The sequence below is a fragment of the Lontra canadensis genome, unplaced genomic scaffold (assembly GCF_010015895.1).
Source record: "Lontra canadensis isolate GAN:19392208 unplaced genomic scaffold, GSC_riverotter_1.0 scaffold116, whole genome shotgun sequence".
NCBI classification, from domain to species: Eukaryota; Metazoa; Chordata; class Mammalia; order Carnivora; family Mustelidae; genus Lontra; species Lontra canadensis.
Window position 1 is genome coordinate 2,269,220 of NW_022631110.1, and position 14,993 is coordinate 2,284,212.

General features: G+C 41.6%; 1 protein-coding gene across 1 annotated transcript in view; it reads right to left on the reverse strand.

Annotated features, from left to right (window-relative positions):
• Positions 1-14,993, reverse strand: part of BEND2 (BEN domain containing 2) — a 66,803-nt gene that overhangs the window by 38,611 nt on the left and 13,199 nt on the right. The window contains exons 3-6 of the mRNA XM_032840840.1: positions 8,311-8,453; positions 4,026-4,100; positions 941-1,045; positions 46-448 (exon numbers count right to left, since the gene is read on the reverse strand). Coding sequence (XP_032696731.1) covers positions 46-448; positions 941-1,045; positions 4,026-4,100; positions 8,311-8,453 — 726 coding nt within the window. The remainder of the gene's footprint in view (positions 1-45; positions 449-940; positions 1,046-4,025; positions 4,101-8,310; positions 8,454-14,993) is intronic.

The following is a 14,993-nucleotide window of genomic DNA, read 5'->3' on the forward strand; positions in this document are numbered from 1 at the left end:
CAGATGAAAGGATGCTCCTTATAATATAGGCCAGGTCAAACTCACCGAAATTGGAGGGGATGCAGAAAGCCAACGAAGCCGGGTCAGGGCCCACGGGGATAGGTCCCTGTCCAGTTGAGCAGGTGGCCACCTCAGGGGATAGTGCCACGAGGGGTTCTCCCGGGGACAGGAGTGCTGCAGGCAGAGCCGGATGCTGGGCAGCGGAGAGATCCCTGGTGACCTCTTCGTCTCCTTCACTGAAAACATAGGACAGGACAGCAAGTCCAGGAGCTGGGCTGCCTGGTGTGACACTGGGCTGCAATGAATACGTGGAGACAATTTTGGGAAAGGGCGGACTCTCCCTGACGACCGGCTCAGGCAGCACGGCCGGCTGAAGACAGATCTCCGCAGGGTTGGGCAGGACATGGTTCTCCTTCCTTCCCACGGGTCCAGGTGGGCTGTCGTCTCCCTGTCCAGGGTAAGAGAACACAAAGGGTTATGCTCTCGTCTTTGGTTCCTGGACTTGAACTTCTCCATGAGGCAGACAATTAAACCTTTTTTGTGTAAATCCACATGACCTCTAAAATAACACAAACCCATCATAAATCATCTAAAAAAGTTGATACAGGCATGAACGGCTCCTTTCTTTGCAACATCATTTTCCACAGTTAATGACAAAGCCTGAATTTTTATTATATGATTTTTAGTCCTCTCCAAACCTACATTTTGACTGCATATTCTTCATTACGGTTACAAACATAAAAATCTTCAGTGTCATGATTTCTCAAATCTGAACTTCAGCATTCATCCAAAAGATGTGCAGTGTCCCATCTGTTGCTAAAGTAAGTATACATCAGCCCTGCTAATCTCAGAGTCCTAGTTCTCTCTTGCTTCTAAGAGACTGGTCTCTTTAGGAACTACAGGTTTATCAAAGTAGCATCAATGTATTTATAATACTTACACAGTCTGGCAACAGTGGCTTCTCCCAAGGCTGTTGCATTTTTGAAACGATTCCACAAAGGTTGTTTACCTGCCTATTGGTGCTTTCAATAAGTTCATGCAAGTCCTATTACAATAAAACAAGTATTTTAGCAGTTCCTATTTCAAAAGAAAAGTAACATATGAGAAAATACCATTAAGCCACATTTTAATTGCTACAAACAAAAAAAGCTCTCAAGTCCTCAAAAATGTCTTGTTAATGCCACAGGATGCCTGGTTTTGGTGACACAGAGCGGAGCTGATGGAGATAAGGAGCCCAACCTCCTACTCAACAACTCCAGGCCATGCGGGCATTTTAAAAAGCTTTAATACTGGAAAGTAAATGTACCACCATTCTTATAAGCCACCATACTTATGATGGAGTCGTTTTATATCAAGGAAGGGGCTATTTTAGGAAAGAAAGCTTCAAATCTGCTAAAAAGGCCAAAGAGCCTCTTTCCATATAACCATGGTGAGAATTCAGAGGCAGTGAGCATTCTGTGCTGGAAAGAACAGTGAGCCAAATATAACAGACGTGACTTTTGGCTTCAAAGTATTTCAAAGATAAGGTAATTAACAATTAACCTTATAAAACCTTCCAGTATATGTTCCCTATTGGCCAACCAGGTATGTGACTAAAAAAACCTGAGAATTTTTCAAATACACAGAAATTTTATTCAGGCCAAATATACACTTAAACAGGAGGCCAGGACCATTTCCTTATTCATTCACTCAAACACTTACTGAGGGCCTACTTACTACCTCTTGGAACTGCTTTGCTAGGCGCTGGGACTGTGGACAGAAAGGAAAACAGGAACACGAGAGCCTGCCCTAAGGAACGGCCAGGTGAGTTGGGGAGAGAGGATTTCAATAAAGTGACGGGCAGCCTAAAGCAGTGGTTTTCAAAGTGTGGTCCTGGACCAGTAGCATCAATGTCTCCTACTGGCTTGTCGGAAATGCCCCATCACCCACACCACGCTTGCTAAATCGGGAACTCTGAGAGCAGGGCTAGCGATCTGCTTTCACGAGCCCTCCAGGTGGTTCTGGTGCATGATCAAGTGACCCACTGACCAACAGCACTGAGGTGAACCGTGCAGGCTTTAGGGGAACACACCTGGGTGCAAAGACTAGCGTTCTGCCGCTTATCAGCTGTGTGACCTTGGGCGAGTCACTTAACTTCTCTGTGCCTTAATTTCCTCATGTATAGAATCCAGATGAGAATCTCAGAGTTCTCTCAAGGACAAAGTGAGGCGCTGTGGTGTGATGTTAGTACTCCCATCCTAACAATACTACATGACAACCCGCCCAGTAGTGCTCAACCACCCATCAATAGTCATTATTGTTGTGACTCTGATGGCTACGACACAGGTAAGAATGGGAGGCCACGTGTGCACAGAACAGGAAGACCTGACCCAGGCTGGCAGTCGTGGCAGTGTTGTCAGAGGAGATGTCCCCGTTGAGGACTAAAAGACAAGACGGTGTTCACCAGGTAAAGATGCATGGAAGGGCAGAGAGGGCAGAAGGAACAGTAGATTCAAAATACCCAGAGAGAACACAGAAGTCAGATGTGTAGACAGTGAAGATGAATGACGTTCAAAGAGCTGGGTGTTTTAAGGCAAGGAGAGAGAAGGCATGACAGAAAGAGGGATGGGAGGCCCCAAGTGGAGGTGAAGCTGTGGGAGGGGATGCGGAGAGTGACGGAGACGGAAGCCGAAGGGCCAGGACGTGGCCACTGGCGAAGGGAAGCGTCCCGGCACAGGGAAAGAGGCTCAGAGGCAGAAAACAGCACCGCCTTAGCCTTATAGAGGGAGATGCCCGAAGGACAGATCCCAGCCTAGTGGCTGGCTGTGGGGAGAGGAATTGCGACTCAGAGGGATTTGGGCCTCACGCTCCAACCCACCTTGGCCTCCCTGAAATAAGAAGCGAGGGCCGGGCCCTCCGGAGCTTGTGGGGGACGGAGAGGGAGCTGACCAGAGTGTGGCGAAGGGCCGCGGGACAGTGGAGGGATCCCGGCAGGCGCCCCCTCTGCTTCCCAGCCTGCACAGGGCTGGAATCTTCCTAAAGAGGACACTGGGCAAGGACAGAAGAAGAAAAGGTGGAAGTGTGCAGCGACTGGTCTAGCCCGGTAAGGGAAGGGGTTGAAGAAAGGAGAGAGCTCGCACACTGGGAGAAACCGGGAGGATCCCCGATGGTCCATTTCGGGGCTGTGACGGGACACTGGGCACTTCTCCTCCTCCACGTTCTAGCTCACCACATCTTGCACCGTCGCTCAGAAAGAAGGCCCTGGCAGAGCAGTGGCAGCCCGGGGGGTCGTGGGTGCTTACATGAGGCAGGCCGGGAATGGCCCCGCTGGAAATCAGAACCCCCCCCTTTCACCGCCCACCCTCCGTACCTCCTTCCCCAAAGACCTGCTATGTTCCTTTGAAGCAGTCCACTTCTGTTCTCAGTAACAGTGATAAAGACTCACTAAACACGCTTTACTTAGGCAGGGTAGCTCATCTTAATCCAACAAACTTTGTATGTTAACAACTACTTTTTAAAAAATAAGCTTCCATTACCTCTAGAGGATGCAGCTCACAAAATCCTTGATAATTACCCCCATCAATCTCTACCAGCATGCTAACTTTTACAAAATCCCCTCAAAACTACGTAAGATATACTCTTTAAAAAACAATGGTACGCTGCCATTTTCTTTCAATTGAGAAATCTTGATAAGCATTTAGACACAGACTAAATTTCACTGAACTAAGCTAATTTCCTTAAGAGAGAATATTGGAGAAATTAAATACTGAACAATTTAGATGAAAGAGATTAACTACATTTAATCAGCTATGGGCTGTTGGGTTTTGTTTAAGCTACAAAAGCCATATTTTTATTTCAAATTTTTCACCTAGAGATACTCTGCTAACTAGAAAATCTTCTTGAAATGCGTCACAATAGAGTGATAATCATACAAAATTTGACATGACAAACTTTCTACTAATAGCACAATGACGTTAAACAAGGTAAAAAAAAGAACTTCACTCAAAATTTTGAAAAATTACATTTAACTGATAGAAATTTGATACCTTGCAATGGTGTTGGAGTTCTGTAAGTCGGTTTTGATGATTTTCATCACGGAAACCTTCAAATGCATTGCTTGCCTATTAATATTATAAAAATAAAAAGTTAATGCTTAATATCAGTAGGACCCAAACTAAGCACTAGAAAAATCAGTACTTTATATATTTATGTCTTAATTATTTTCTTTTTCATCTGCATTCTAAAAGCATTTCAAAAGTCTTATAAAACAGAGATAAAGTAAAACCAAAATCCATATTCACATGAGAATGAAACAGGTAAGAGCTGATTAAAAAGGGGATGAGGGGCGCCTGGGTGGCTCAGTGGGTTAAAGCCTCTGCCTTCGGCTCGGGTCTTGATCCCGGGGTCCTGGGATTCGAGCCCACATCAGGCTCTCTGCTCCGCAGGGAGCCTACTTCCCTTCCTCTCTCTCTCTGTCTGCCTCTCTGCGTCCTTGTGATCTCTGTCTGTCAAATAAATAAATAAAAATCTTTTTTTAAAAAAGGGGGGGATGAGGAAAGAAGTTATCATATAAGAACTTAAGTTTAAGAAAAGCTACTGAATATCAGCATGAACACATAGTTTATAATATATATAAAGACAGATATAGAAATAAAGATGTATGTGTATGCTTGGAATAGTATACATATATTTCCTAGCTCTGTCCACTGGGAAGGCTTAAGGTCAATGACACAAGACAAACAGTGAAAATATCTGGTGTCCAGATTATGGTTTCTAAATACCATTCTCCAAGAAAGGAACCAGGGCTCCTTGGAGAGAGGTGAATTCCAGGGCTGGGTCCGGAAAAGTATGAATGAGCCTAGAACATCTTGTGATGTCAGAAAATCAGGAAGTGCTCAAAAAAAAGTTGGGCCATGTGAAAAGGCCACAGGATCCAACTGGAAGGCGCTTCCAATAACCAAAGTTGGAAAATTTGATCAATAAAATAATGATAACATGGGATTATAAAAAACTCATATAATATACAGTGAACGCTCATGCATCCATATAAATATAAAATACATAATTGAATAAATAAATGGAATAGAAAGGACAGCTCTTCCTGACATATGAATTCCTTTTAATACATACATGGGAATGAGGCAAATAGAGAGTCACCATTTGGCAAACACCATACTAGTGATTATTGCAGGTAAAATCCACGAGCTAACTCAACTCAGTGGGTAAAAAGGTGAGGAGAAAAAGGATATCAGCAGAGTCCCCCAAAGTACTTCCCACCTAAGATATTTCCCCACAAGAGGAAAAGCTGTAACTTTACAGTGGAAAAATCCAGAAGATACCACGTTAACCAAGAGATCGATGATAACATCACCAGTAAAAAGATACACAGACACCATGTGTCCCTGATAACAATTCAATAAGGAGGCATTTGTGTGGTGTTCTTGCCAAAAATGGATAATCTCGATCTATTCAAGAGAAAAATATCGGACATACCAAAATTGAGGGACATTTTACAAATGTACAATGTACATTTGTAAGTGTACACTCATCACAAATGTCAAGATCATGAAAGACAAGGAAAGAATGAGGGATCGTCAGAGACTAGAAAAAACTGAAGAGAGAAAACTAAACTCAATCTGGGATACTAGATTCGATCCTGGAACAGAAAAAGGACAAGGGGGAGAAGAATGGTGAAACTCAAACAAGGACTGCAGTTTAGCTAATAGTACTGTAGCAACATTAATATCATGGTTGTGAAAACAGTACTGTGCTTACATAATTACCATAATTTTAAGTTATACAGGTAAGTTAACATTAAGGCAAGTTGTATGAAGTATATACACGAGAACCCTCTGTAATATATTTGCCCCTGTTCTGTAAATCTAAAATTATTTCAAAAATGAGAAAGCTACTCAGAGTACATAACTGCTGTGAATTCCCAATTAGTTAAGGAAAAGAAGGAAATCAAATGGTTAAGTGTTCATTTGTCTTGTTATTGCTATGGAAGCATCTAGTCATGAGAGAGAAATATTTCCTTCAGCTCTCAAGTTCAGAGTAACTCCACAGTATGTGAAGGTTGAAAAAGAACTTAAATCATTTTCTTTATGATAGTAAGTGTGAATATATTTGGCAATTAGCAATTAATATTATGTAAATATTCAGTCTGATATGCATTCATTAATGACACTTCCAACTTCTTCCCAATCGGGTATTTGTGTTCTTGTCCAGGGACTATTTATTAATAAACCAAAAGAAAAAGAAAGAACTGAAGAAACATTCAGGACTTCAGTTCTGCTGTCAACAAGCACCAAAGGCATGAAGGTCCTCTGCCCACTGCAAATACTACAGCAACACACAAAGATATACAGCTGACCCTTTAACAACATGGGGGTAAACTGTGCGAGTCCACTTATATATGGATTTTTTTTTCAAAGAATATAGTGCAATACTATACATGTATTTTCTCTTCCTTGTGATTTTCTTACTAGCATTCTGTTCTCTAGCCGGCTTTTTTGTTTGAATACAGTATATGATACATATAACACGCAAAATACGTGTTGACTATCGGTAAGACTTCTGGTCTACAGTAGGGCTATTAGTAGTTAGGTTTTCGGGAGTCCAAGTTACACGTGGATTTTCGACTGTGCAGGGGTCAGCACCCCTAACGCCCACATTGCTCAAGGGTCAAGTGTACTTGCTGAACTGTTTTCTCATTCACCCAACTACACTTAAGACACCATTTTTACCAAGCTTAACCTCTTACGCACTTCAGGGTAAAAAGACTAGCTTCTAGTAATCTGGCACCAGAACTACTTTAAAAGCAAATATTTCCAACCGGAAACAAAGAACCAAAGGTTTTATGGCTTTTGATTTCAAATAATCCAACAGTGACACTCTGTGGACAAACTAAGAAGCACTAAGGCCCCTACTTTTCTCAATAAATTAATCTCTAAGATGCCTTAAATTGTTTTTTGGAATAAAAGAGGGTATAAGTAAGTAGACAGACAGCAAATAACCATTATATTTAATTATAACAACTCTAAGGATGAATTATGGACTATAATAATAATTTTAATATAAACATACCAAGTAATTATTAGTGTTTTTGTTTTAAAATTTTATCAATCAGCCCTGCATTGCCAACTTATTAGACAACAAAAATTATATGGAATTACAATATAGACTAGTCATTATAGAAACAATATTGCCATCGTACCCTTGTGTAATGCTTTATACTTTTCAAAGTGCTTTCGCGTAACTATGTCAGAAACCATGACTCTCAGTAGGCATTTAACATTATCCCCAAAGATGAACATAGTGGGGCTGTTAGAAGTTAAGAGAATTGCCTGTACTACTTAGGTATTTATGAGTGTCCTCATCCTTATATAAGTAAGTAAATGCATTTTCTGGTAAGCTAGATTATATATAGTCTAATAATCTATTTCATTCTACTTCAGAGATTAAGAAGCAGGGCAGAGTAGGATGGAAATGTCAAACGGTACAACTACATCAAGAAACTGGCAGTTTCTTCTAAACTTTATCTATCCTGTGACCCAGTGTTTGTACTCCTGAGTCTTTACTCAAATTATATGTAAACATACATTCACAAAAACACTTCCATAATCATCTTCAGAGCCACTTTACTCATAATACCCCAAACTGGAAACAACCCAAGCATCCATCAAAAGGAGAAGGGAGGGGCGCCTGGGTGGCTCAGTAGCTTAAAGTCTCTGCCTTTGGCTCAGGTCATGATCCCAGGGTACTGGGATCAAGCCCCACATCGGGCTCTCTGCTCAGCGGGGAGCCTGCTTCCTCCTCTTTCTCTGCCTGCCTCTCTGCCTACTTCTGATCTGTCTGCCAAATAAATAAATAAAATCTTTAAAAAAAAAAGGAGAATGGATAAACAAATTACGACATTCATGCAACAGAATATTACTCAGCAATGAATGGGAATGAAATGTCACTAAAACCAGATGAATCTCTGAAACCTTATTCTAAGAAAAAGAGACTATGCCACAGGAGTACATACTATATGATTCTGTTTGTATAAAGTTCTAGAACAGGCAAAACTAATCTATAATGGGAAAAATATTAGAATGTTGTTTCTCCAAGGTTTGGGAGATATTCTGGGAAGAGAGAGGCATGAGGGAACTTTCTGGGATGGTGGAAGTGTTCTCTGTCTTGATGGCGGGGAGAGGTATACACATTTGTCAAAACCACCGAACCGTTCTCTGTATGAAATTAAACTCAATTTAAAAAAAAAAAGAAGTAAAGCAGAATGAAAAAAAAAAAGAAAGATATTCAATTTAATATACAAACCATATTACCCACCCTTAAAAAAGATGAACATCCTCTTTTGAGCTGTGGGGGGAGAAGATCCATTTCCACTGAGTTCGAGCTGTATCTTTTTAAATTTGCTAGATGGTTCATTTGTGGAACTGCTTGGTCACGTAGGGCTGGTAAACCACCTACTCCTGAAAAGAAACACATTAAAAAAGTTATTTCACAGACTTACTACCGTCATCAACTTAATAGGGATATGTTCTCCAAATGCCACCTCAAACTGAACCGGAGTCCTGGCTGAATTTTAGAGAGTGACAAAACAATAACTCTCCCAGTAGTGATGTAAAATAAACCCTTAAAAATCGAAGGGCTAGGTTGCCACTCCTAGGAATAAGAATCAAGATCACACACAAATTCTGAATTATGAAATAAATGCTTCACAACCGAAAGGCTACAGAGTAAATGCTGGAAACAAATAGCAAGAGAACCTAACTGCTTTTTGAAAGGAGCCCCCCAAAGCCTTTTTACTTAGGGAAGCAGCAGGCCTCCAAATGTGAGTCAGGAGTCTATTCTGGTGTGGGCCACTCCCTCCACAGTGTAGACGGAGCAGACCACAAAGACATGGCCTCCTCATCTGCTGGGTGAGAACTGGTCGACATTAGCTCCAAGTCACTAGAACTCTAAGATTATGATTGTTTTCCCTAGTTACACTTCATATTAAACCTAAATAACGTATGTGAAATATAAGCCCCCGAATATTCTAGAACGCTGTAGGCTCAGTGATGGTTCTGAGCTCCATAAGGAGGAAAAGATACAGAATGCGGTGTTCCCATATTCTGTCTTGTAGTAGGAGAGCCTTGGCGGCTGGCATCACTGTCCTGGGAGGGGGGCCTGCATGACAGACCTAGTTGCCATTAGCCGTCCTGAGCCAGGGAGGCAATCAGAAGCAGAGCGAAGGAGAATTAACTCTCAAGTTAGATAAACGCAAGCCAACAGGGTGGGGAAAATTCAATGATAAACTAACTCCAATTTGAGGCGTAACTTCAATTTTTATTTTTTAAACTGGTTGTTTTATTCGGATTATAAGACTGAGAATGAATAATTGAACCGGGGTGTTTTCATACAAAGAAAGCCTACATAGCGATGAGGACGCACCAACGATTGGTGCACACAGGGAAGAAGTTCACAGCCCCAACACGGAGCAGAAGACAGACACCAAAGTATATACTTGAGAGTTCTATTAAGGGATATATATTTTGGGGGCCTGGGTGGCTCGGTGGGGTGTCTGCCTTCCGTTCAGGTCAGGATCCCAGGGTCCTGGGATGGAGTCCTGAAGTGGGCTCCCTGCTGAACCCGGAGCCTGCTTCTCGCTCTGCCTCTGCCCCAACCCCTGCTCATGCAGGCGAGCGCTCCCTCTCTCTCAAATAAATAAAATCTTAAAAAAATATATACATGGGGCGCCTGGGTGGCTCAGTGGGTTAAAGCCTCTGCCTTCGGCTCGGGTCATGATCTCTGGGTCCTGGGATCGAGCCCCACATCGGGCTCTCTGCTCAGCAGGGAGCCTGCTTCCCCTCCTCTCTCTCTGCCTGCCTCTCTGCCTACTTGTGATCTCTGTCAAATAAATAAATATTTTTTTTAAATATATATATATACACATTTGGTCTCCATGTGTTTCTGGCAGATCCCCTAAAACCCTTGGAATTTAAGTGAGGAGAGAGATAAAGGTGTCTTTTGTTATGTTAATGGAGTGTAAAGCCTCTAGATTACCTAAGGCTGAGCGCTGGGCCGCAGGGAGGAGGAAGCTGGGATGAGAGGGTTGGACCTTTCAGTCCTACCCACTGACCTTCAGGAAGGGGAGAGGGCTAGAGGTTGTTAGTTGCCAGTGGCTAATGGCTTAATCGATCATGCCTATGCAATGAAGCCTCCGTAAAGACTCAAAGCGCCGGGTCCGGAGAGCTTCCGGGTTGGCGAGCACCTGGAGATCCGGAAAGAATGGGCCCGGAGAGGGCGTGGAAACCCCCCAACATTTCCCCCATGCCTCGTTCTTTGTATCGCTTCTGGCCGGCTGTTCCATGGTTGTACAAACCAGCCATCTGGTAAGTAAAATGTTTCTCTGAGTTCTGTGGGCTGCTCTAGGAAATTAACCAAACCTGAGGAGGGGGTCCCAGGAACCTGTTCAAGCCACTGAGTCAGAAGACTGGGTAGTGCCCCAGGCTTGCAACTGGTGCCTGTAGGGGAAGCGGGGTGCGGTCTTGTGGGACTGAGCCCCGCACGTGTGGAACCCGACGCTGCCCCTGGGCGGAGAGTGTCAGATTTGAGCTGAATACTCAGACTCCCGGCTTGGGTCCTGGCATTGCCTGCTGTGAGGTGAGAAGCCCTCACCACCAGGGCTGGTCTGGAACTAGGTCCAGGAACCTGAGTGAATTGTACATGATTCAGTTGTTCTGAAGCTCAGAAATAGGCAAACGTCATGAGTGGTGGGAAACGTCAGGATAGTGCCGCTTCACAAGAGGGCCCGAGACTGGAAGGGAGGTGAGGGCTGATTCGCCGGGGCTCGGCACCTTCTATTTCTTGGCGCTGGTGCTGCTTATACTTGTGTGTTGACCTGCAAAGTCTTTAAGCGGAGTATTTGTCATTCGTGCACATTTTTGTGTGTGATAGATTTCTATAAAAAATCTACCTAAAGGGGCGCCCGGGTGGCTCAGTGGGTTAAGCATCTGCCTTTGGCTCAGGTCGTGATCCCAGGGTCCCGGGATCGAGCCCCGCTGCTCAGCAGGGAGCCTGCTTCTGCAGCTCCCTCTGCCTGCCACTCCCCCTGCTTGTGCTCGCTCTCCCTGATATTGGGAAGGTTTCTATTTTACCGAATTCATTAACGTTTTTATGATTTCTTGAACTGCTGTTACACTCAGTCTTCACTAGGAATAGAAGAACATTCAACTAGATTTTCTCCTAGTTTTCTATACTTCCATTCATTAGATATTCAACTCTTTAATCCATCTTGAAATCATTTTAAGTGTGTGATATGAGGTGAAATCCAATGGGCTTTTTCCTCCAATAGTTAGTATCTGTACCAGTATGATTTACTATCTCTGTTTCTCTTACTAAAATACTACGGTGCATTAACTCCAAATTCTTTGTTTTTATGAGCTTCCTGCTGCATTAAATCTGGCTCCTTATTTCAAAACTAATACCATCATATTTTAATAATTGTAACTTTTAAAATGTTTTAGTGTTTCATATGATAAAATACCACCTACCCCTTAAACATATTTTTCCAAGATTTTTTTTTAAGTTATATAAGAGTGTTTTTTCTCCTCTAGGAACAATTTGTTTCTCTCCACTTAATCAAGTCTTATTTTATGACCTTCATTAAAGTATTTGCTCCCCTTTCATACAGATTCTGCTATTTTTATTCATTTATTCCTTAGGATTTTTAATATTTAGTTGTAGCCATTATCAACTGGGTTTTCTTCCATTTTATGGAAAATACATATATATTCTTTTTATATACATAAAATTATTTATTTATTACTAATATTTATTACTATTTATTAATTATTATTTATATTTATATGTGAAAATATAATTGTGTATATAATATATATTTAATAATAAAAATACATAATATATAAATAAATATATATATATTCTTTTCTTTTTTAAGTAGGCTCTATGCCCAACATGGGGCTTGAACTCATGACCAGCCCCAAGACCAAGAGTCCCATGCCCTAACTACTGAGCCAGCCAGGTGCCTCAATCCTATATATATTCTAATTGCTTAATGTTGTTATATAAGAAAACAATTTAGGGATTTTTGTTTTTGTTTCTGTTTTTAGATTCTATTTATTTGTTTATTTATTTGACAGTGAGAGAGGACAAGCAGGGGGTGCAACAGGGAGAGGGAGAAGCAGGCTCCCTGCTCAGCAGGGAGCCCAATATGGGGCTTGATCCCAGAACCCCAGGATCATGACCTTAGCCGAAGGCAAACACTTAACCAACTGAGCCACCCACGCACCCCAACAATTTGTTTTTATAAATTTAAAAAATTATCTATAATAACTCAAGAAAAAAATAGAAAATCTCAACAGACCCATAACAGGTAAAGAGATTGAATCAGTCATTATAAACTTCCCAACAAAGAAAAGGCCTGGACCCTCTAGAGGGCTTCAGTGGTGGATCTACCAAACATTAAAAGAATTAACACCAATCCTTCTCAACCTCCTCCAAAAAACTAAAGAGAGAACACTTCCTAATTCATTCTATGAGGCCAGAATTACCCCAATACCCAAATACCCAATAGCCAAAGCTAGAAAAAGGCACTACAAGAAAGGAGAATTATAGACCAATATCCTTTATGAATACAGATGCAAAAATCCTCAACAAAATAATAGCAAATGTAATCCAGTAGCAAATTAAAAGGATTATTCACTATGCCTAGAGGGATTTATCCCAGGAATGCAAGGGTGGTTCAACAAAAGAAAAACCAATCAACGTAACACATCACATTAAAAGAACAAATGGAAGAAGCATGACGTTATGTATATTTTACCACAGTAAAAAATTACCTGGCCAACTTTTCTGAAACCCCTTATCCTAAATTTTTGCATTGGTTGGAAAGATAAAAGGGATCAGACGATAAGGACTACACTGCAACCTCCTTTTCTTTACTAAACCTGTATTGGTCTTTCCAAACTAATACTTTTAGGTATACTGCAACCCCTTTAACAGCTGCTTACTTTTCTTTTTTTTTTTTTTTAAGATTTTACTTATCTATTTGACAGACAGAGATCACAAGTAGGCAGAGAGGCAGGCAGAGAGTGAGGGAGCAGCAGGCTCCCCACCGAGCAGAGAGTCCGATGCGGGGCTCGATCCCAGGACCCTGGAATCATGACCCGAGCCAAAGGCGGAGGCTTTAACCCACTGAGCCACCCAGGAGCCCCACTTCTTTTCTATCATGCAGATAGGCCATGATTCATTGAACTAGTCCCTAATTCACGGATATTCAAGTTACTTCTCAAGCTTTGCTCATGTGAAGAACACTGCTGAACAGTATTACCTGTCTGCAGATAGTTCTGTGGGATAAAGTCCTAGATGTAGAAATGATAAGTCAAAGGGTATCCACATTTGGAAAGTCTCCTAGTTCTCTCCCACTAAAGAGGGCTGCTGGGATCAGCCAGACATTCTGTAACACACTAGAAAGTATTCTGCTGGTTCTGCACATAGTTTTAAAACCAGAACAGAGGACAAGTGCTATCAGAACTTTTGGACATCAGTTCGATCAGGGGTTGGCAAACTACAGCCTACAGGCCAGATCCACCTTGCTGCCTATTTTTTATGTAGCCCACAAGCTAAGAATGCTTCTATTTTTTGTTTTTTGTTTAACTCTTGATCTTGGAGCTGTGAGTTTGAGCCCCACACTGGGCGTAGAGCTTACTTAAAAAAAATTAAAATGTAATTGTATCTGAAGTGTATAAAATTTGAGTAACTCCTAAAAATGGAGAGTAAATATAAAATATCAAAAAACTATTTTAATTATTTTAATATCAAAAATTATTTTCAAAAATGATTAGGGAATAAAACCAAAAGAATATTTTATGAAATGGAAAAATGATAGGAAATTCAAACTTCAGTGCTCATAAGTAAAGTTTTACTGAAACACAGTCACACTCATCTGTTTATATATCAGCTGCTTTCTTCAACAGCAGAGTTGAGCAGTTGCAACAGAGCCTTTCTGGCTGTAAAGCCAAAGATATTTACTGTCTGGCCCTTTACAGAAACAGTTTGCTGATCTCCGATCTAAGCAATAACTTTTTTTTGAAGATTTTAATTATTTATTTGAGAGAGAAAGAGCACACAAGCAGGGAGGAGGGTTAGAGGGAGAGGGGGAGCAGGCTCCCCACTGAGCAGGGCTCGATCCCAGGACTCCAGGATCATGACCTGAGCCAAAGGGAGATGCTTCACCAACTGAGCCACCCAGGCATCCCTAAGCAGTAACATTTTTAAGGAGTAGGAAACCCAATTTTCTACACAAAGGGCAAAGAACAAATTGTCCTATAGCTAACAAAGAAATGTTCCAAGGGGTTAAGTCTCTGGGCTGTGTGTGAGGGAGGAGGTGAATGGCCTCACATTTCTTTCACTGCTGTGACTGAGAAGCAGCCACTGAAAGGCCAAGTAGCTACCGCATTTCTGGTTATAAGACTTCACTTTCCATGGACTCTTCTTTGGGGTAGTAATGGAAAGGGTGCTGCATTTTTAATTTCAGGTTCCAGCTGTTTACTGCTGATATATAGGAAAGGGATTGGCTTTTGCATATTAACCTTGTATCACACAGTCGTGCTATAATTGCTTATTAGTTCCAGTTTTTACAGATTCTTTAGATCTACATAGATAATCGTGTCATCTGTTCAACGAACTCTTGATCCAAGTTGTTTCTCCCATAAATTCAGTTTTCCTTTGCCACCAGATATTTACAGTCAGAGTTGCCAGCTATAAACAGTTTTTCAAAGACAGATAATATATTCTCCCAATGCTTTCTGAGGCTACCCTCCCACCCCCATAGAGTGAAAATGGAACAGGAGACATGGCAAAGCTTAAATGAACAGAAAAAGCAAGCACACATAAGCACTGTGACATGACCATGAAGCTTGTCCTGATAAGAACTGACAAGTGTAAAAGTTATAAGAATATTTAAGCAATTTACTGGATATCAGGACCAGGGAGCAGAATTTTGT